The following is a 22,857-nucleotide window of genomic DNA, read 5'->3' as shown; positions in this document are numbered from 1 at the left end:
AGGCAAAACAAAGCCAACTTGTCCAATGTGTTGGATTAGATTGTAATTACCTCTACAGTTTAACAATTCCTGCCTGCTAGTATATTTTATAATTATATACATGTTGGGTGGTGGGGTGGAGATATGTCTCCACCACCAAAGGAGGTGTAAGGTGCTCCTTCCCTCCGCTAGCCTGCAGGTCACCTTTGAGCAAGGTGTAGCACCTGCTTAGTCCACCAACCCCGCCCCCCCACAAAAAACAAATAATCAGGGTCACATGAAGCCATGGGAGCAGGTGGTGGATGGTTGTATGAGCAGCTGGTGCAGATCACAAATCTTGGTTGTGGAACCACAGGCAGACAATCTCTGAAGTGTATTCATAATGGCTGGGGCCGGGGGGGGGGGGGGGGGCTCACCGATCTTGTAAAGACACTGCCCAGAAGGATGCAATGGCAAACCACTTCTGTAGAAAAATTTACTAACACCTACTAAGTTAATAAATTGTTTAAAATTGCTGGACAAACAATGTGGAGGCCTGGGCGATTAATTCTGAGACAGGAGTTCAAATCGCAAAACAGCAATGAGGCAATTTAAAATTAATTTGAAGTGCAAAATCAGCACGAGCGATGACAAAATTAAACCACCAGACAAACTGCTTTTAAAACTCATCAGGATTCATTACCTTCCAGGAGGAAAGGAAACCAGCTATGCCTACCCAATCCAGACAACTTCAGACTCTTAAATGTTTCCTGAAATGGTCATGTAGTTTAAGCACTACAGGGTCGGACAACAAATGCTAGCTATGTTCACTGACCACATCCCATAAGTACTGGGAACATTCTGTAGATTCAGGAAATCCAGAGTAACGCACAAAATGCTGAAGGAACTCAGCAGGTCAGGCAGCATCTATGGACAGGAATAAAGAATTGAAATTTCGGCCAGAGACCCTTCACCAAGGATCCTTGATGAAAGGTCTCTCCCTGAAACATCAACTCTTAATTCTCCTCCTGCCTGACTTGCTCAATTCCTCCAACATTCTCTTTGTGACTTACTTTTTATTTGCTAGTTGTAAATGAAACAAGTTACTCAATATAGTATTACCTCCCTTTTGACTCTGCGTTCTTTCCTTGTGCCAAAGTACATCATTATCTTGAGCCCTGGACACCATCGTTTGAATTCCATTTCCCAGTTGAGCATTTTGCAAGTTCGCACCACCACCAGATGTGGTCCCCAGACACCTAAAGACAAAAGTACTTCAAGATTTCAGGATGCAGCGGCTGGAATAAATGCAGAATTTTCCCAAAACTTACATTAATTTAATTGTTTTGTGTTACTTGAAGACTAATCACAGATGACTGCTTCAAAGAACATTAAAGAATCACTACTAATTAAATCAAATTACAAAATAAACAATGTTATAAAGCAAAAGAAAATCTGCATATTCTCAAAAGAAATGAGTTCCACAGAAAATCACAAATGTACCAATAACAAATCTCCCATTCAGATACAAATCTACAGTCCGTTTGGCACACCAGTTAATGCATGAACGAGTTAAGTGTATTTATTATTCCAAGCTAAATAAAAGATGTCAAACCACTCAAGATCAAATCTAGGGAAGCATTTCAAGCATGGGTGAGATGGTAGAGATGATGGTAAATTTTCTTCATCTCTGAGGGAGACCCTCAGTATCAGGTCCACTCCCTGAGGAGCGGATGAACTCAATGCAGGAAATACAGACTGCAAACCAGGAAAGACTTAACCCTCTCTACTACTCTGGAACATAAAATACTCGTGGCTTACACCTAGATAGGTCTGAAATCACTCAATTTGGTTGAGATCATAAACCTAGATTCTACTGGTCTTTCCATAAACACCATTTAAAGGACTGGAGCTATCTCCCTGCCATTGTGATCAACATTTGGCCGTTAGTCAGCATCATTAATTCAAGTTCAGTTTTATTGTCATCTGACTGTACATAAATGTCTGGCTGGTGGCATAGTGGCATCAGCGTCGGACTTTGGAGCGAAGGCTCACGAGTTCGAATCCAGCCGGCTCCCTTGCACACTTTCCATCTGTGCTGGGCTGAGTGTCGAGCTAGCAACTCGGCCTCGTAAAAATAAGAAAGCCTGCTTTAAAAAAACGCTGTCATGACGGCGTCCCAATGACTCCATTCAGAGCTAAGGGATTCCTTCTTCTTCTTCTATACATAAATGCAACCAAGCAAAACAATGTTCCGCTGTAACACTACGATGCACCCTTAAAACATACATCATACACAGCACATATATAGGCATCCGTTAGTCTCGTGAGACCATAAATTTGCGCCTTGGAAGGTTTCCAGGGCGCAGGCCTGGGCAAGGTTGTATGGAAGACCAGCAGTTGCCCATGTTGCAGGTCTACCCTCTCCACGCCACCGATGTTGTCCAAGGGAAGGGCATTAGGACCCATACAGCTTGGCACCGGTGTTGTCGCAGAGCAATGTGTGGTTAAGTGCCTTGCTCAAGGACACAACATGCTGCCTCAGCCAAGGCTCCAACTAGCGACCTTCAAATCACTAGACGAATGCCTTAACCACTTGGCCACGCACCTAACACATAAAACAAAATTATTACCACAAATAAGCTAATAAGATATAATTCAAAATGGATGTAGTATGCAGCACAGGTAAATAGTTAACAGTAAACAGTACAGAAAACCCAGGAGGCAAGGTGGAGACATGTCTCTACCAAAGGAGGTGTAAGACGGTCCTTTCCTCTGCTGACCTATGGTTCACTCTGGGACAAGGTGTAGCACACGGGTTTACAACCTGGGGTCTATGGACCCTTTGGTTAATGGTAAGGCTCAATGGCACAAAAGACGTTGGGAACACCTGGTGTGACACATGCTTAGCCTACCCCACCCCACTCCAGCTTAGGGTCACATGAACCCATGGGATCAGGTGGTGGATGGTCATATGAGCAGCTGGCGCAGATCACAAGACCTGGTTATGCGACCACTGATGACAGGCAATCGCTGAAGAGTATTGTTAATGGCCCAGAAGGCAACGGCAAACCACTTCTGTAGGAAAATTTACCAAGAACAATCATGGTCATGAGAAGAGTAGCAGCGTGAAGGGCAGTGGTCCCCAACCACTGGGCCGCGGACCGGTACTGGGCCGCAAAGCATGTGCTACTGGGCCGCGAGGAAACGATATGATTTGGCAATATGAAATAATATGAGTCAGCTGCACCTTTACTCATTCCCTGTCACGCACTGCTGAACTTGAAAAAACCTACCAAATCATACCAAATAACACATAAAACCTAAAATAACACTAACATATAGTAAAAGCAGGAATTATATGATAAATACACAGCCAATATAAAGTAGAAATAATGTATGTACAGTGTAGTTTCACTTAACAGAATCGGCAAGATTAAGCCAAAACCATTTTGTAGAAAAAAAAAATCGGCAAGTACACGCATGCGCACACAGGTGCCCGCGCAAGGCTTCATGGTCATTGTAGTCTTTCTCGGGGTAAACACAAAGTGTCCTGTATTTGACTGCTACTTTTGTCCCTTATTTGGGAGTGAGAAAGTTGGCAACCCTACTTGAACAACAACCCCCCACCCCATCCGGTCGGCTGGTCCGCAAGAATATTGTCAATATTAAACCGGCTTGCGGTGCAAAAATGGTTGGGGACCCCTGGTGAAGGGAGCCTTCCTCACAGTAATAATCCCTCACTCAGCAGACAGAATAAAGACAGATGGACGGCCATTATCGCCCACGTCATACAGCACAGCATATAATGATGATGATGAAACAATAAAACAGCTGCTTGCTGTCCTAGTGATGAGACCTCGGTTGGTGGCAGAGTATTCATTAGTCTCACAGCCTGAGGGAGGAAACTGGCAGTTCTAGTCCTGATGCTCTGTATCTCCTTCCTGAGGTAGTGGATCAAACAGATTGTGGGATAGGTGGTAGGGATCCTCCACAATGCTTCAGGCCCTTCATATGCAACATTCCCAGTAAATATCACAAATGGGGTGGAGGGGGGGTGGATCCCAGTGATTCTCTCACAAATTTTACTATCAAGAATTCTTTTTTAATAAAAATAAATTTACCTGGGTCAACTAGTTCATTATTGTTTTTTGGCCTTTGTTGTCAAGTACAGGCTGGCTTGGCTGCCTAACGCTCTCAACAGACACATTTCAAATCAAATGTTCTGAGGAAAGTTCGTCAACCTGAAATGTTTCTATCTTTAAAGTTCGAAGTGCATATATGTCACCATATATGACCCGAGATACTGTTTCACAGATACTGCTTGACCACAAAACGACACTCTATTATAACTTTCAAAAGATGTCTATTTAACAAGTTTTGAAGCCAACAAAGTGCATCCTTGTTGTCTTGAAAGCTCTGAGAACCAGCAACACGATAATGACCAGGTAATCTGTTTAAGAACATTGAAATGTCTAGATAGAGTGGATGTCAAGATGCTTCCTATAGTGGGGGAACCTTGGTCCAGAGGGCACAGCTTCAGAATAATGGGACGTCCATTTCAAAGTACATTTATTATCAAAGTATATATATGTCACCATATATAACCCTGAGATTTGTTTTCTTGTGGGCATACACAGTAAATCCAAGGAACATAATAGAATCAATGAAAGACCACACCCAACAGGCCAGACAAACAACCAATGTGCAAAGTACCACAAACCATGCAAACACAGAGAAAAAAAAACAAGAATAAATAATAAGCAATAAATATCAAGAATATGAGATGAAGAGTCCTTGAAAGTGAATCCATAGGTTGTGGGAACATAGAACATAGAATAGTACAGCACAGCACAGGCCCTTCGGCCCACAATGTTGTGCCGACCCTCAAACCCTGCCTCCCATATAAGCCCCTACCTTAGATTCCTCCATATACCTGTCTAGTAGTCTCTTAAACTTCACTAGTGTATCTGCCTCCACCACTGACTCAGGCAGTCCTTCCTCTAATATCCCCCTTGAACTTCCCACCCCTTACCTTAAAGCCATGTCCTCTTGTATTGAGCAGTGGTGCCCTGGGGAAGAGGCGCTGGCTATCCACTCTATCTATTCCTCTTATTATCTTGTACACCTCTATCATGCCTCCTCTCATCCCCTTTCTTTCCAAAGAGTAAAGCCCTAGCTCCCATTTCAATGATGGGGCAAGTGAAATTGAGTGGAGTTCTCCACTTTAATTCAGAGCCTGATGGTTAAGGGGTAATAACTGCTCCTGAAACTGGTGGTGTGAGTCCTGAGGCTCCTGTACCTTCTTCCTGATGGCAGCAGTGAGAAGAAAGCAGGTCCTGGTTGTTGGGTGGGGCATCCCTGATGATGGATGCTGCTTTTCTGAAACAACATTTTGTGTGGATGCACTCAATAATGGGGAGGGCTTTACCATGATGGACTGGGTTGAATCCTGTACTTTTTGCAGAATTTTCTGTTCAAAAGATATTGGTGTTTCCATACCAGGCTGTGATGCAACCGGTCAAAATACTCTCCGCCACACATCTAGAGAAGTTTATCAAAGTTTTAGATGTCATGCTGAATCTTGCAAATTTTAACCAAGTAGAGGCACTACCTTGCTTTCTGCACAACTGCACTTACAATGTCCAGCACACATGCTCCGAAATGATGCCACTGAGGAATTTAAAGTTGCTGACCCTCCAATGAGGACTGGCTCACGGACCTCCAGTTTCCTTCTCCTGAAATCCTTCTGCTGACATTGACTGAAAGGTTATTGTTGTGGCACCACTCAGCCAGATTTTCAATCTCCCTCCTATATGCTGATTTGTCACCATATCTGATTTGGCTAACGACAGCAGTGTCATCAGCAAACTTGAATATACCACTGGAACTGTGCTTAGCCTCACAGTCGTCAATATAAAGTGAGTAGAGCACGAGGCCAAGCAGACAGCTTTGTGGTGCTCCTGTGCTGATGGAGATTGTGGAGATGTCGTTGCCAATCCGAACAGACTGGAGTCTGCAAGTGGGGAAATTGAGATGAGTCCTTGAACACAGCCCAGTCCACTGACTTGAAGCAATCCTGTAGCCGGTCCTCTGCCTCCTGTGACCATCTCTTTGTTGTCCTTATCTGTGGACCCTTGCTCTTTAGCCTCTGCCGGTATGCAGGTAGGAGAAGGACAAGTGATCCCATTTCCCAAAATGTGGTTTACGCATGAAGTGGTAGGAATTCCTTATCATAGTGTATATAGCATTGTATTGGGAGTCCTGCTGCTACAGGTTATATGCTGATGGTAACTGGTCAGAGATTTCTTCAAACAAGTTTAATTGAAGTCCTTGACTATGATCTGAAATGTGACAAGGTGGGTTGTTTCCTGTTTGGTGATGACAGCATATCTCGGGTACCTGATTAACGTTGACCTTTAGTGGTATGTAAACTGTGGTTAGAATCATGGAAGAGAATTCTCGATAAGTAGAATGGTCAACATTGAATTGTTATATGTTCTACGCCAGGAAAACAAGAGTACGACAAAACTGCCACGTCCAGGAACCACCAGGGTTATCATGAAACATAAACCCCACCTTTTGCCTTCTCCAAATCAGGAGTTCAGACCATCCTGTATATCAAGAAGCCCTCATATCTGATCACCAAATCCAGCATGTTTGGAGAGAACTCTGTCTCCATGAAATACAGAATGTAGCAATTTCTCATTTCCTCCAATAGTAAACTAGCTCTTGTTCTCCAGTGACTGTACATTTGCTAACAAAATGCTGGGTAGAAGGAGTTTTGTTCCTCTCCATCCTACTCTGGCTTGGAGTCCTCCTCTCCTCTCTCTCTTCTGGACAAAGTTTAAACGTCATGTCAATCAAGTTACAACCTTGTCACAAAAATATTCAGATCTGGCGTCTACAATTATCCGCATGGAACAACCTTACCTTCGTTTGAGGCGAGATGAGCTAGGAAACCTATGATTTGTACGGTTTTGCCCAATCGCGAATCATCAGCCAAAATCCCATTTAACTTGCGTCGATGCAAAGCAGCCAACCAATCAACGCCAATCTGTTGGTACTCCCGGAGAGTGCCATGAAGCAAGAAAGGAGGGGAATTCTTCACCTGGTAGGAAAAGGAAATTGTTTATAGATTGTCCACTGCACCAAAGAGCTAAACATGAGAAAATCTGCAGATGCTAGAAATCCACGGCAACACACACAAAATGCTGGAGAAACTCAGCTGGCCAGGCAGCATCTATGCAGAAGTGTTTCAGGCCAATACTCTCCTTCAGGACTGGAAAGGAAGGGAAGAAGATAGACTGTGGGGGGAAGGGGAGGAAGAGGTACAAGGTAAGAAGTGATAGGTGAAACCAGGAGAGGAGGAGGGGTGAAGTAAAGAGCTGGGAAGTTGATTGATGGAAGAGATAAAAGGCTGGAGAAGGGGGAATCTGAAAAGAGAGGACAGAAGTCCATGGAAGAAAAGGAAGGGGGAGGAGCACCAGAGGAAGGTGATGGGCAGGTAAGAAGAGAAGGTGTGAGAGGGAAACAACAATGGGGAATGGTGAAGGAGAAGAGAGGGGGGCAATTACCGAAAGTTCGAGAAATCGATGCTCATGCCATCAGACTGGAGATATAGAATATAGGGTGTTGACTCATCCTGACATGTCAGAATGGGATTGGGAATGAGAAGTAAAATTGAAATGGGTGGTCAGCGGGGCATCCCGCTTTATGTGGCGGATGGAGTGAAGGTGCTTGATAAAGCAGTTGCCCAATCTACATCAGGTCTCACCGATATACAGGAGGCCACACCTCGAGCATCAGATACAGCAGATGACCCCAACAGACTCGCAGGCGAAATGTCACCTCACCTGGAAGGATTGTTTAGGGCTCTGAGTAGTAGTGAGGGAGGTGGTGTAGGGGAAGGTATGACACTTGTTCCACTGCAAGGCAAATACCAGGAGGGAGATCAGTGGGAGGGAGGAATGCACAAGGGAGTTGCGTAGGGAGCGATCCCTGAAGAAAGTGGAAAGTGGAGTTGGGAAAGATGTGCTTGGTGATGGAATGCCTTTGGAGATGGCAGAAGTTACAGAGAATTATGTGCTGGATGCAGAAGCTACTGGAGTGGTAGGTGAGGACAAGAAGAACCCTAACCCTAGTGGCGAGAGGATGGGGTGAGGGTAGATGTGCATGAAATGGAAGAGATGCAGGTGAGGGCAGCGTTGAGGGTGGAGAGAGGGAAGCCCCTTTCTTTGAAGAAGGAGCTACTTCTGCTGCACAAATTTAAAAAAGCTTACCAAGGATGAATATCGAGCTACGCCCTTTGGCAGGAGAGGCTCAGCAGCAGCAGCAACTTCAGCAATGTCCTTTCTTGGTCTCCTGCCTTCCGCTGGGTTGGTATTCACTCGCTCTGATACTCTGTACTGGTCAACGCTCAGCAAGGAATCAATCGCCACCTCTTGCTCTAGACAGCCAAAATCAGCAGCAAACTCTTCTTCTATTTCTGAAATATAGAAATTCAGCAGTTTCCTCACTGAAACGAGGTGCACCAGACCCGGACAGTTTTTTAAATCAATCTTCATTTGCAGACTAATTATCATCACTTCGAATTTACGCTATGCAAGGTGTTACAACATACCTTCATCATCCTCACAGTCATCACCTTCACTGTCTGAAGAATCTGGAATTGGCCATTCAAAGTTTTCAGAATAAGCACCAGCATACTGTCGAACAAGGTCTTCCAGAGGCATTTCAGCTGCAAGCAAGTTAAGAAATAATTTTAAGAAAGGAAAAAGTCAATCAGCCCCTCAGGTGTGCTCCATCTTTCAATAAGCTCCTGGCCGTTAACACAATTCCATTTTAGCTCCATTTCCTTCAGTTACTTTATTTTAACAAAAATCTATCACACTTCTCAGTTTCAATCACTTACTGAGGAATGGATGACTAGATTTTGATCCCTTGTGTGAAGAAGTTGTTTTAGACTTACCTAAGTGTTTCCTCAATTGATAAAATGATGATTAAGGTGACTTCACCTTAGCCTTCATTTCCTCTCCAGAGGAAACTGTTTCCACAAATCAATCTGAACCCTTTACGATTCAAAAATTGCAAATCACCACCCAACCTTCTAAGCTCATTATTAAAATAAAATATCGCAGCACAGTACAGGCCCTTCGGTCCACGATGTTGTGCCAACCTTTTAACTTGCTTTAAGATCAGTCTAACCCCTCCCTCCCACATAGCCCTCCATTTTTCTATCATTCAGGTGTCTATCAAGTGTCTCTTAAATGTCCCTAATGCACCTGCCTCTATCACCACCTCTGGCAGGGTATTCCATGCATCCACGACTCTCTGTGTAAAAAACTTCTCTAATATCTCCCTCACCAGACTACAAGGCACTGGAGCAGAATGAGGTCCTTTGTCCAATAGTGCCTACTGTGCCATTCCATCATGGCTGATTTATTATCCCTCTCAACCTCAATCTCCTGCCTTCTTCCCATAACCTTTGACTATAACCTGTCCTCTTGATATAATGTGTATCCTTGAATGTTAAGCTTCAAACTATGATCTTCTTTCAGCTATGACTCAGTGATGCCCACAACGTCATTCTTGCCAATCACTGAGTTACAAGATCATCTACCTTATTATGTATACCACGTACATTCAAATATAAGACTTTCAGTCCTACATCTGTCATCTTTTTCAATTTCGCCTCCAAATCATCCCACTAACTGCAATTTTGCCCTTTCGTCTACCTGTCCTCCTTCACAGTCTCTCAGTCTCACTGCATATTTGAATACCAACTGCCCCACCTCAGCCCGATCACTTTGGTTCCTATCCCACTGACAAATTAGTGTATGCTTTCCTCTAATCAGTATAAAATTATCACCTCTTGTATGGGCCTCAGAAAAATTCTCTGGCTGTACACTCGATCTATGCCTCGTGTTGGAACTGTGAACAAAGTTACTGTAGAGACACTGAAGCTAGTGAATATAGAAGTGTTTTATTCAGCAAAAACAAGCAACATGCATATATTGAAACATTCTTGAAAAAAGAGGCCTCCCCAACCCAATATTACATGGCATTTTTATACGCTAAAGATCAAAGGTAACGGCAGGACAATTCTGTAATTACAATGTACCTACAATGCTTCCTTTGAATTACAGAGTTTTCAGATACCTCGCTCCTCACAACTCCAAAAACTCAAAATAAATGTTAATCTCCGCTGACTCTAGGTCACATTCATGAGTATGCAGGCACCTGAGGTCTAAATGGAGTGTTTTTGTTTGCCATTGACCCCAACCTGTGGCTCCAGGAAACTCATTGTTCAGGGCTGTGTTTTAAATTCAATCTGCAATCCATATTCAAATCAGAATGGCTGCTGTTGAAATTAATATAAATGCTATATACCCTAACTCCAGAATACACCCTAACTCCTCTGAACATCTTATAGAGTATATCTCTATCAAGTCACCTCACGTGCTCCTTTGTACCACATAGAATAGCCCTGGCTCACTCAGACCATCCTCCAAACCAGGCCACATCTTGGTAAATCTCTGCACCCTCTCCAAAGCTTCCAAATCCTTTCTATAATGAGGCAACAGAACTGAACACAATATTCCAAGTGTGGTCTAACCAGGGCTTAACTTACATTACAATCAACATTATCTTGCACTCTTGAACTGAACCAAGAGGTCGCTTAACATCAGATGCCCTGAGAATATGACTCTGCTACTTGCCTTTGTGGCAAATCTCTATTGCTTCCATAGTCATAGTCATACTTTATTGATCCCGGGGGAAATTGGTTGGAGGTTGGAAATTGGATCCTCATCCACAACTAGTAACTCTTCGATTCCTGTAATTTTAACAACAAAAGTGCTATGATTACCTTGCTTGGCCAAGTCTGCTAGTTCAGCTTGATGGTCAACAGTGCCTTCAATGGCTTCCTGTTCTTCAATGGTTTCCTCACAGTCTTCTACTGAAAGTAAATGTAGTAACAGTTTTACTTCCATCTGTAAACAGGTATTATACAAATAAGGGCCAGCAACAGCCAATTCCTCCAAGACCACAACCTTGTTGGGCTTTGGAGATTTGTGTGCCTCAATGACCCAGAGAGCTATGCAAGCTGGAGCGAGGGCTTTATGCTTCGGCTCTTGGTAGGGTCACCCATGTCAGACAGGTCAAAGGGTAGAGGACGGACTAAGAGTGGTCCACAGATTGGCCAGATTCAGGAGTTCAGCTCAGGGCTGAAACCCTGATTGGTAAAATAAAACTGTTACGGAAACAGCAATGAAGAATCCTTCTACATCTGAGTGTGATGGCATTCCCGAGTCTCCACCCAGAACAAATGACGGACAGCAGTGAAAACCGAGAAGAAGCTACTGACACGATAAAGGAAGCCCTGAACACCGCCAGAGATGGAGGACCTTCATTGCTGCCCTAAACACCAGTGGCGTAACGGACAGTAAGTTAGTAGTAATAGCCAATGGTCAACCAACCTGAATCCCCAGCATCACTGGATTTTTTTCTGCTCTCATTACCCAATGGATCCTGTAAAATAAAAATGTACTGTCACCTGAGACACCCATGATTCTTGAATTTTAACTAATTACAAGGATTGCAACACAATTTTTCACTTATCTGCTTATGATCTGAATTACCTTTCCACAATAACAGTCTATCAGATCAGGTTAAAAAGCAGAAACCATGGTAAGTCTTCATATTCTTCATTACACTTTATATATACTGAAAATGATTCCAAAAATCCTGATCTAACATCATAGATAAAGCCCTCCCAGCCACTGAGCACATCCACATGAAATACTGTCATAGGAAAGCAGCACCATCATCAGAGAACCCCACCACCCAGGCCATGCTCTCTTCTTGCTGTTGCCATCAAGCAGAAGGTACAAAAGCCTCAAGACTTACACCACTAGGTTCACTACTACCCCTCAACTATCAGGCTCCTGAACAAAAGGAGATAACTTGCCCTTCCACTGAAATGTTCCTACAACTAATGATCTCACTTTAAGGACTCATTAACTGAACATCTCATGTTCTCGTTATTTATTGCTATTTATTTATATTTGCAGTTTCAGTTTGTTGTCTTCTGCACTCTGGTTGATCTTTCATTGATCTTGTTACAATTACTATTCTATAGATTTGCTGAGTACGCCCGCAGGAAAGTGAATTTCAGGGCTGTATATGGTGATGTACATGTACTCTGATAATAAACATTACTTTGAATTTTGAAATAGTTCATTATGGCAATGGTCCAACTGAGAACTTACTGTGTCACTCTGCTTTTCTGACAGAGGCCATGAAGAGACAGAAATTTGATCTGGAAAAGAAGAAATGAATGTTATATTTAATAGATTTTAAACAACTGCACATTTAATATTTTGTACTTCGCCTTGACTTGCCAAAAGGAAACACAACAACTTTAAATAAATACTTTCTTAACCTTTGCTTGATGTCCCCTTTCGTAAAAGTAATGCTTTCTTCCTTTGTTCCTCCATGTAAAGCTGCAATTTGACTTCCACAACCTGTTAAAGAGAAAAAAAGTCTTATTTACCATTCCATACGCAAGGCATTCTCTGCATTAGGCAACTGTGCCACAAAAAATTACTGAAAGGTGGATCAGATTTGATGGGCCAAATAGCCTAATTCTGTTCCTATGTCTTAGGCCATAACCTTGATTAGGCTATAACCTTAGACACCCGACTAATCAAGAACCTATCAACCTCCATTTTAAATATACCCAATGACTTGGCTTGCACAACCATCTGTGGCCATAAATTCCAAAATTCACCGGTCTGGTGAAAGAAATTCCTCCTCATCTCTGTTCTAAGTGGATGCCCCTCTATTCCAGGGGTTCCCAGCCTTTTTTTATGCCATGGACTCCTGCCATTAACCATGGTGTCCATGGATCCCAAGATGGGAACCCCTACTCTATTCTGAAGCTGTGCCCTCTGATCCAAGACTCCCCCAACTACAGAAAACATCCACTCAACATCCACTCTATCTCAAGTCTTTCAATATTCTAAAGGTTTCTTATGGTCTAAAATATATTTTCTCACTGTCAGGGATTACTTCCAAAACGCTGCATATCCAAGAGGTTTCCTACCTTATATTAACCTGCATTTGTTGTAGAAAATAATACGCCAAGGCATGTTTCACAAAGAACTATTCACACGCAAAGAGAAGCCTGAGTTATTACGGAGATAATAGAGTCAGGAGATGAGGTCTCACAAAGTTGGGAGATTTAGGGGGAATTTCAGAACCAGTCCAGGGAAGATATGTTTCCCATTCACACTGGGCTTTCCCGAGCTATCCATGAAACACAAACTTCAAGTAAGCAAAGATGGCTAATGACTTGATGGGACTTTCACACTTCCCCTTCAATATCTTACTGGGGTTGAGCAGACAAAGGAAAACAAATCTATTTATTTTCACAATGGGCTCATCACAGTGGGTTCAACTCAGTAATATTTTCAGCTCCAGGCTTCATGGGATTTAATATGCTGAACAGCAAATTCATTATTGGCTTCTTCATCCTTCCTGAAAAACTGCCTGGTTATAACCAAATCAACAGTAGATCATTAAATCAAGTACACAAGAGGTACTGCAGATGCTGGAAATCTAGAACAATACACACAATGTGCTGGAGGAGCTCAGCAGGTCAGGCAGTATCTATGGATGGGAATAAACATTCTACATTTCGGGACCAGACCCTTCATCAAGACCTGAAATGTTGACTGTTTATTCCCATCCATAGATGCTGCCTGACATGCTGAGCTCCTCCAGCATTTTGTGCGTGTTGCTCTGGGTTTAGAACATAGGACCATAAAACATAAGAGCAGAATTAGGCCACTTGGCCCATTGAGTCTACTCCTCTATTTCATCACGGATGATTCATTTCCCTCTCAACCCCAATCTCCTGTCTACTTTATCCACATCCTTTCACACTCTGTCTAATCAAGAACCTATCAACTTCCACCTTAAATGCACCTAGAGACCTGGCCTCCAAATTCCACAGATTCACCGCCCTGTGACTCAAGAAATTCTTTCTTATCTCTGTTTTAAATGGACATCTCTATATTTTGAGGCTGTACTCTCTGGTCCTAGAATCCCCCAATAAAGGAAACTCCTCTCCACATCGACTCTACCTTGGCTTTTCAACATTCTATCGGTTTCAATTAGATCCCCACTCTTTCTTCTAAATTCCAGCAAGTATAGGCCCAGAGCCATCAAGTGCTGCTCATACGTTAACCCCTTCAATCCCAAAATCATTCTCGTGAACCTCCTCTAGATCCTCTCCAATGCCAATACATCCTTTCGTAAATAAAGGGCCCAAAACTACTCATAATACTCCAAGTGAAGCCTTGCCAGTGCCTCATATAGCCTCAGCATTACATTCTTGCTTTTATATTCTAGTCCTCTTGAAATGATGGCTCACACTGCATTTGCTTTCCTCACCACTGACTCAACCTGCAAATTAACCTTTAGGGAATCGTGCACATGGACTCCCAAATCCTTTGCAGTTTAGATTTTTGAATTTTCTCCCCATTAGAAAATGGTATATGCTTTTATTCCTTCTATCAAAGTGCATAACCATACATTTCTCAACACTATATTCTATCAGCCACCTCGTTGCCTATTTTCCTAATTTATCTAAGTCCTTCTGCAGTCTCTCTGCTACACCACCTTCGTATCATCTACAAACTTGGCTAGAGAGCCATCAAATTTGTCATCCAAATCATTGACATACAACATAAAAAGCAGTGGTTCCAACACAGACCCCTGTCATTGGCAGCCAATCTGAAGAGCATCCCTTTATTCCAATTCTTTACCTCCTGCCAATCAGCCAATGCTCTAAGCATGCTGGCATCTTTCCTATAACACTCTGGGCTCCTATCATGTTTAGCAGCCTCATCTGCAGTACCTCAAAGGCCTTCTGAAAATCAAAGAACACAACAGCCACTGATTCTCCTTTGTCTATCCTGCTTGTTATTTCTTCAAAGAATTTCAATAGATTAGTCAGGCAAAATTTTCCGTAAATGAAACCTTGCTGACTTTAGCCTATTCTGTCATGTGCCTCCAGTGCTCCGAAAGCTCATCCTTAACAACCAATCCCAACATTCTCCCAACCACTGAAGTCAGGCTCACTGGCCTATAACTTCCTTCGTTTTGTCACCCTCCCTTCTTGAGCAGTTGAGTGACATTTGCAGTCTTCCAGTCCTCAGGAACCAGGTCATAATCTATTGATTCTTGAAAGATCATTACTATTGCTTCCACAATCTTTTCAGCTACCTCTTTTAGAACCCTGGGTGTAGTCCATCAGGTCCAGGTGACTGACCTACCTTCAGGTCTTTCAGTTTCCCAAGGACCACTAGTAATAACAACCACACTCACTTCTACCCCTTGACACTCCTGAACTTCTAGCATATTACTAGTGTTTTCCACAGTGAAAACTGAGGCAAAATACATACTCAGTTTGTCCGCCGTTTCTTGTCCACTATTACTACCTCTCCAGCATTATTTTCCAGCAATCCACTATCTACTCTCGACTCTCTTTTACTCTTTATATATCTGAAAAATTTTTGGTATCAGTTGTGATATTATTGGCTAGCTTACCTTCATATTTCGATATTTCCCCCTCCACTTGTTTTTTTTATAGTTGCCTTCTGTTGATTTTTTGAGTATTTCCCAATCCTCTAACTCCCCACTATTTTTTACTCTATTATATGTCCTTCATTGCTTTTATATTGGCTTCGACTTCCCTTGTTAGCCATGGTTGCATCATCCTGTCTTTAAGATACTTCCTCTTCTTAGGATGTATCTATCCTGTACCTTCCTAATTGCTTCCAAAAACTCTGGCCGTTGCTGCTCTGCAGTCATCCCTGCCAGTGACCCTTTCCAATCAACTTTGGGCAGTTCTACTCATGCTCCTATAATTCCCTTTACTCTACTGTATAACTATTACATATGACTTTAGCTTCTCCCTCTCAAATTGCAGGGTGAATTCTATCATATTATGATCAATGATTCCTCAGGGTTTCATTACCTTAAGCTCCCTATTCATACCCAGTTCATTACACAACACCCAATCCAGAATTGCTAATCCCCTACTGGGCTCAACCATAAACTGCTCCAAAAAGCCATCTCAGAGGCATTCCACAAATTCTCTCCTGGGATCCAGCAGCAACTTGATTTTCCCCAATCTATCTGCATATCGAAATTCCCCACGACTAACATAACATTGCTTTTATGACAGTTTTCTATCTCCCACTGAAATTTGTAGACCGCATCCTGGCTACTACATAGAGGCCTGTAAATAGTTCTCATCAGGGTCTTCTTACCCTTGCTGCTTCTTAGCTCTACCCACAAGGATTCTACATCTTCCAATCCTATGCCACCTCTTTCTAAAGATCTGATTTAATTTTTTACCAGTAGTGCCACTCTTCCTCCTCTGCCTACCTGCCTGTCCTTTCGATAGGGGGTGTATCCTTGGATATTAAGCTTCTAACTACAATTGTCTTTCAGCCATAACTCTGTGATACCCACAACCTCATACATGCCAATCTTTAACTGTACCACAACTTAATCTACCTTATTCACTATACTGCAAATATAACAGTTTCAGTCTTGTATTTGTCACCCTTTTACACTGCAAGCCATCCCACTGACTGCAAATTTGCTCTATCATCTGCCTGACCTTCCTGAGAGTCTCACTATACACTACCTCTGTTTGTAAACCAACATTCCTCTCCTCAGCCCTATCACTCCAGTTCTCATCCTCCTGCCAAATTAGTTTAAACCTTTTCCAATAGCTCCAGCAAACATGCCCCCAAAAATACTGACCCCCTCGGGTTCAGGTGTAGCCGTCCCTTTTGTACAGGTCTTACTTTCCTCAGAAGAGATCCCAATGATCCACAAATCCGAAACCCTGCCCCTTGCACCAGTTCCTTGGCTACACATTCATCTGCCAAATCATCCTACTCTTGGTCTCAATGGTGCGTGGCACAGAGTGCAACTCAGAGATTGTTACCCCGAAGGTCCTGCTTTTCAGCTTTCTATCTAGCTTTCTAAATTCTCTTTTCGACTTCCTCTCTTTTCCTTCCCATGTCATTAGTACTAATATGTACCATGAAATAATATTTCCAGCACCTGCAGAATTTCCTGTTTATCAATTAGCTAAAGCTTTAAGGAACATATTGAAGAAGAAAAGGAAGAAAGGCTTTGGGAAGGAAGTGCAGAACTTAAGATCCAGACATAGTGAGTGATGTTAACTGACAATGCATAGTGAGTACCACAATGTATATGATCAAGCGTCAATAACAGAAGCAAACAGTACCATAATGGCTAAACTTCACTTTGATTCAAAACTTCTCACAATGCAAGTATCTCACACATACTGTCAGTCACTAACATTAATACTTCAGGTGAAATAATGTATCTGTACATTACATCCACACTTACTAGAATAGTGGTCCCCAACCACTGGGCCGTGGACCGGTACCGGGCCACAAAGCATGTGCTACCTGGCCGTGAGGAAATGATATGATCTGGCAATATAAAACGCTATGAGTCAGCTGCACCTTTCCTCATTCCCTGTCACGCCCACTGTTGAACTTGAACGCACACGAGGTCATTACCCACGCGAGGTCATCAGTTGGTCATTCACCCACAACTACTCGATGAGTAAAAAACAAATGTCGCTTGAGAGTTTCTTTGGAAGAGGTGGTAGGGGACATTAAAGGCCTAACGATGATGATAACGCACAGAGAGCTGAGGCCGAGACTGCAAAAAGAAAGAAAGCTTCCTTCACCAGAAAATACGACCAGTCATACATAAAATATAGTTTTTATTGCGACCAATGACTCGCACGCTCCAAACCCCCTGTGTGTGATATGTGGAGACAAGCTGTCTAATAAGGCAATGAAACCCTCAAAACTGCTTCGGCACCTTGAGTCCAAGCACCCTGCACTTAAAGACAAACCCGTTGAGTTTTTTGAGTGGAACAAATGTGAGCAAGCAGGACAGAAGCAAGTGCTGAGAGCCACCACCTCCACAAATGCTGCTGCTCTGAGAGCGCTGTACTTAGTGGCTAGCCGTATTGCTAAGGCTAAGAAGCCTTTCACTGTTGGTGAAGAATTGATTCTACCTGCTGCCAAGTACCTGTGCCGTGAACTGTTGGGAGAAGCTGCAGCTAACAAGATGGCACAGGTTTCTCTTTCAGCTACCACAGTTTCAAGGAGAATCGATGACATCGAAGCACAGCTGTTGGAACGGCTTAACCAGTCACCATGGTATGCTATCCAGGTCGACGAGTAAACCGACGTCGACAACAAGGCAATACTGCTGGTTTATGTGTGATATATATTTCAAGACGACGTGCACGAGGATGTTGTGTGCACTGCCACCTAACACAGCTGGGGCAGAACTATTCAAGTCTTTGAATGACTACATGTCAGGCAAACTGGACTGGTCATTCTGTGTTGGAATATGCACAGACGGGGCTGCAGCTATGACTGTATGGTTAACTGGTTTCACCACGCGAGTCAAAGAGGATGCTCCTGAATGCCAGTCTACACACTGTGTCATACACAGGGAAATGCTGGCTAGCCGAAAAATGTCACCTGATCTTAACAGCGTATTGAGTGACATTGTTGAAGTTATCAATCACATCAAAGCAAAAGCCCTTAACTCACGTCTGTTTGAGCAGCTTTGCGAGGAAATGGATGCAGAGCACAAAGCGCCTTCTCTTACACACTGAAGTCAGGTGGCTATCAAGGGGGAGAGCCCTGGCCAGGGTTTTGAGTTAAGAGAGCAGCTACAGAGATTTCTTTCAGGAAAAAAGTCACCACTGGCAGCACACTTCAGTGACGAGGAGGGGATAGCAAAACTCGCTTATCTGTGTGACATCTTCAACCTGCTCAATGAACTCAATTTGTCACTTCAGGGGAGAATGACAAATGTCTTCAAGTTGGCAGATAAAGTGTCTGCTTTCAAAGCCAAACTGGAACTGTGGGGACGGCGAGTGGACAGGGGCATATTTGGCATGTTCCCAATATTAGCTGGGATTTTGGGAGACTGAGGCTGCACCGTCTTTCTCACAGCTGGTGCGCCATCACCTATCTTCGCTGTCAACAGAATTCAAGTGTTACTTCCCAACCACAAATGACCCAAGACATACAAAGGAATGGGTCCATGACCCATTTGTGAATGTCCCCAATGAATCATCCATGTCAGCGCAGGAAAAAGATTAACTCCTCGAGCCTGCAAATGACGATGGGCTGAAAAGTATGTTTGACATAACATCTCTGCCGGCATTCTGAATCAAAGTCAAGGCTGAATATTCTGAGACAGTCACGAAAGCACTGAAAACGTTGCTTCCATTTCCAACATCATATCTCTGCGAAGCGGGGTTTTCTGCAATGAATGCAAGGAAAACTAAATTGCGGAATAGACTGGACATAAGGAACCCCCTTCGAGTATCGCTGTCTCCCATCACCCCTCGATGGGACTGTCTTGTTGCAGGGAAACAAGCCCAGGGCTCCCACTGATTCAGCGATATTGGTGTGTTGCAATGATTTTATATGTTCATACGAGGAAAATATGCGCTGTGTGTTTAATATCCAAACGTTACTTAAAATGTTATGATGCTATTGACTTATAAGTGACTTATAATTGACTTACCACTATATTCATGCGTGGAAAATATGCGCTGTGTGTTTAATATTAAATTTGTTAGATAAACCCTCTTAGAAATGAAATTGAGTGTATTAACCACTTATAAGTGACTTATAGTTGACTTATCACCTATATTCCGGTCGTGGTTAACACATCCCCCCCCAACCCCGGTCCGCAACAATATTGTCAATATTAAACCGGTCCGGGGAGCTAAAAAAGGTTGGGGACCCCTGTACTAGAACATCTGCTCCACAATCTCCAACAGCACAGGTGCACCATAGGGATGTGTGCTCAGCCCTCTGCTCTACTCGCTTTACACCTATGACTGTGTGGCTAAGCATAGCTCCAACATATTTTAGTTTGCTGATGACACCACTGCTGTGGGCCATATCAACGGTGGTAATGAATCGGCATAAAGGAACAACATCTTACTCAATTTCAGCAAGAGCAAAGAACTAATTGTAGGCTTCAGGAGAGGGAAACTAGAGGGCTATGATCCAGTCCTCATCGGAGGATCAGAGGTGGAGTGGGACATTAACCTTAAATTGCTGGGTGTCGTTATCTCAGAGGACCTGTCCTGGACCCATCATGTAAATGTAATTGCAAAGAAAGCACAACAGCACCTTTACTTCCTTAGGAATCTGCAGAGATTGGGCATGACATCAAAAACCCTGACAAGCTTCTATAGATGTGTAGTGAAAAGTGCACTGACTGGCTGCATTACAGCCTGGTATGGGAACACCAATGACTTTAAACAGAAAATCCTAAAAACAGTAGTGGATTTAGATCATGGCTAAAGCCCTCTCAACCACTGAGCACATCCACATGAACTGCTGTTCTAGGAAAGCAGCACCCATCATCAGAGATCCCCACCACCCAGGCCCTACTCTTTTCTCGCTGCTGCCATCGGGTAGAAGGTATGCACCACATGACTCGCACCACCAGGTTCAAGAACCTCAGGCTTGAATACAAGAAGATAACTACACTCATCTCTTGAGATGTTCCCACAACCAACGGTCTTACTTTAAGGACTCTTTATCTTGTTATTTCATGCTCTCAGTTGTTTATTGCTATTTATTTATATTTGTACTTGCGCAATTTGTTGTCTTCTGCACTCTGACCTTTCAGTGATCCTATGTCCAATTACTATTCTTTTGATTTGCTGAGTCTGCCCACAGGAAAAAGAATCTGTATGTGGTGGCATGTATGTACTTTGATAATAAATTTTACTTTGAATGTATCCAATTTGGAATGGTTTTTTAAAATTGTAAAATCTTCAGATATTTTACCTTCTCGATATTACGCCAAAAGTGCAACACTTCTCTTGCGACCAAAGCCGCTTTTCTTCTTAATTTGGCGTGTTCTTCTCTCTTGGCTCGCTCTTCATTCAGCTTCTGTTCTTCGTGATGACGTACAACAGTTCGTGCAAGCTGGTTACAAAAAACAATGACTGAATAGTTTCCAATCTCTGTATTTCCACACAACATAAAGAGGAACAATGATTAATTTTAATATTTTTATTACCAATGACGCTTCCAAACACTATTTTCCTCCCATTCTCATGTTCTCAATATGTATTGCTTATTTATTTGTTGTTATTATTTCTTCTTCCGTACTTGTAGTTTGTTGTCTTCTGCACTCTGGTTGAATGCCCTAGTTGGGTGGTCTTTCATTGATTCTGTTATGGTTATTATTCTATAGATTTATTGAGAATGCCCGCAAGAAAATGAATCTCCCGGTTGCATATGGTGACATACATGTACTTTGATAATAAATTTACTTGGAACTTTAATTTCAACCCATATTTACTTTGACTGAATTGCTGTGCTTCCCAATACGACATCAGCAAATGCACCTCAATGGATGTTGGATGTGTTATTTATTTAGAGATAAATATGGAACAGGCCCTTTTGGCCCAATGAACCACACCGTCCAGCAACCCATTTATTTAACTAATCATGGGACAGTTTACAATGATCAATTAACCTACCAACCAGCACATCTTTGGACTGTGGGAGGAAACCAGAGCACCCAGAAGAAACACACACGATCATGAGGGAGAACGCACGAACTGCTTACAGAGGACGTCGGAATTGAACTCTTAATTCCGAAGCCCCAAGCTGTAATAGTGTCATGTGAACCGCTACACTACTGTGGTACCTGAGGGAGGCACACGAGGATATATAAACACACATTCTTTGGTTCTTTGAGGCCGGACACACAATTACCTTTTTGGCAATGCCCATCTTCCACCTCCTTTCTTGAGCAAAATCAGCCGCCATCCACTGCATTTCTTCCAGCAAGTAGTCCCAGTGAGATTTTGGCCGGGGTGCTTCCTGGAGTCGTGGTAGCCTTCTCATTGACCACAACCCTTCTTTTCTCAGCTCCGAAATCCTTTGGTGTATCTGGTTTTCCTAAAAGTGAAACGAGTGAAGGAGTATTTAGCAGGATACGGACAGATGAGAGGTTGGGCAAAGTGCTGGCTCACTTTAGAAACTCAAGTATTTACATCACAGAGTATTGTGTACAGTCTGAGTTACCACACTACCTGAAAAGTGTTGGAGCAATAGGGAGTATGCAAAAGAGAATCACAGGGATGTTGTCTGCTGATGGTGGACAGCTGTAGTTATAAGGAGAAATTAGATAAAATACTTTTCTTCTCATTGGAAAGGCTGAGGGTGACCTGATAGGACAGGGTTTCCCAACCTGGGTTCCACTGACGCCTCTGATAAAAGTAGGGGTGAAAGGCATAAAAAAACTGCTGGGAACCTCTGTTACGGAGATTTATAAAATTATGAGGGGCATTGATAGGATAGATAGTCAGAATCTTTCTCCCCAGTTTAAAAGTACAGGGCAAAGGTTTAATGTGAAAAAGAAGGAATACAAGACAGATCCGAGGGGTAATATTTTACCCACACAGAGGAGATAGTGGAAGCAACTATTAAAAGCTATTTGGACAAGTACTTGGATTGGAAAGGCTCAGAGGGACACAGGCCTAACGCGGACAAATACCATTCCAGCAACATCCACATTTAAACATACCCGCATTTCAAACAAAGTAAAATGTGCAAATTCCCTTCTTGCTTTTCCAAAGCATAAAACCTACCCCTCACACCTCCTTTGAAATTACTCCCTCCCATCTTAAATGCATGCCCTCTGGTATTAGACATTTCAACTCAGGGAAAAAGTACCCATCACTCTGTGTGGGGGAAAAAAAACTTA

The 22,857-nt window shown here is 42.9% G+C and overlaps 1 protein-coding gene across 11 annotated transcripts in view; it reads right to left on the bottom strand.

Annotated features, from left to right (window-relative positions):
• The window catches only part of ep400 (E1A binding protein p400), a 244,722-nt gene that overhangs the window by 134,457 nt on the left and 87,408 nt on the right, over positions 1-22,857 (bottom strand). For 10 of the 11 annotated variants that reach the window (XM_072240806.1, XM_072240814.1, XM_072240809.1 and 7 more), the window contains 10 exons: positions 21,864-22,049; positions 20,925-21,065; positions 12,404-12,485; positions 12,231-12,280; positions 11,439-11,490; positions 10,829-10,918; positions 8,582-8,698; positions 8,241-8,446; positions 6,892-7,069; positions 1,081-1,217 (listed from right to left, as the gene is read on the bottom strand). In XM_072240806.1, coding sequence (XP_072096907.1) covers positions 1,081-1,217; positions 6,892-7,069; positions 8,241-8,446; positions 8,582-8,698; positions 10,829-10,918; positions 11,439-11,490; positions 12,231-12,280; positions 12,404-12,485; positions 20,925-21,065; positions 21,864-22,049 — 1,239 coding nt within the window. The remainder of the gene's footprint in view (positions 1-1,080; positions 1,218-6,891; positions 7,070-8,240; positions 8,447-8,581; positions 8,699-10,828; positions 10,919-11,438; positions 11,491-12,230; positions 12,281-12,403; positions 12,486-20,924; positions 21,066-21,863; positions 22,050-22,857) is intronic. The other variant, XM_072240810.1, reaches the window with a different exon arrangement.

The sequence above is a fragment of the Mobula birostris genome, chromosome 22, assembly GCF_030028105.1.
Source record: "Mobula birostris isolate sMobBir1 chromosome 22, sMobBir1.hap1, whole genome shotgun sequence".
Classification (NCBI taxonomy): domain Eukaryota; kingdom Metazoa; phylum Chordata; class Chondrichthyes; order Myliobatiformes; family Myliobatidae; genus Mobula; species Mobula birostris.
This window is presented reverse-complemented; position numbering and strand designations above follow the sequence as displayed.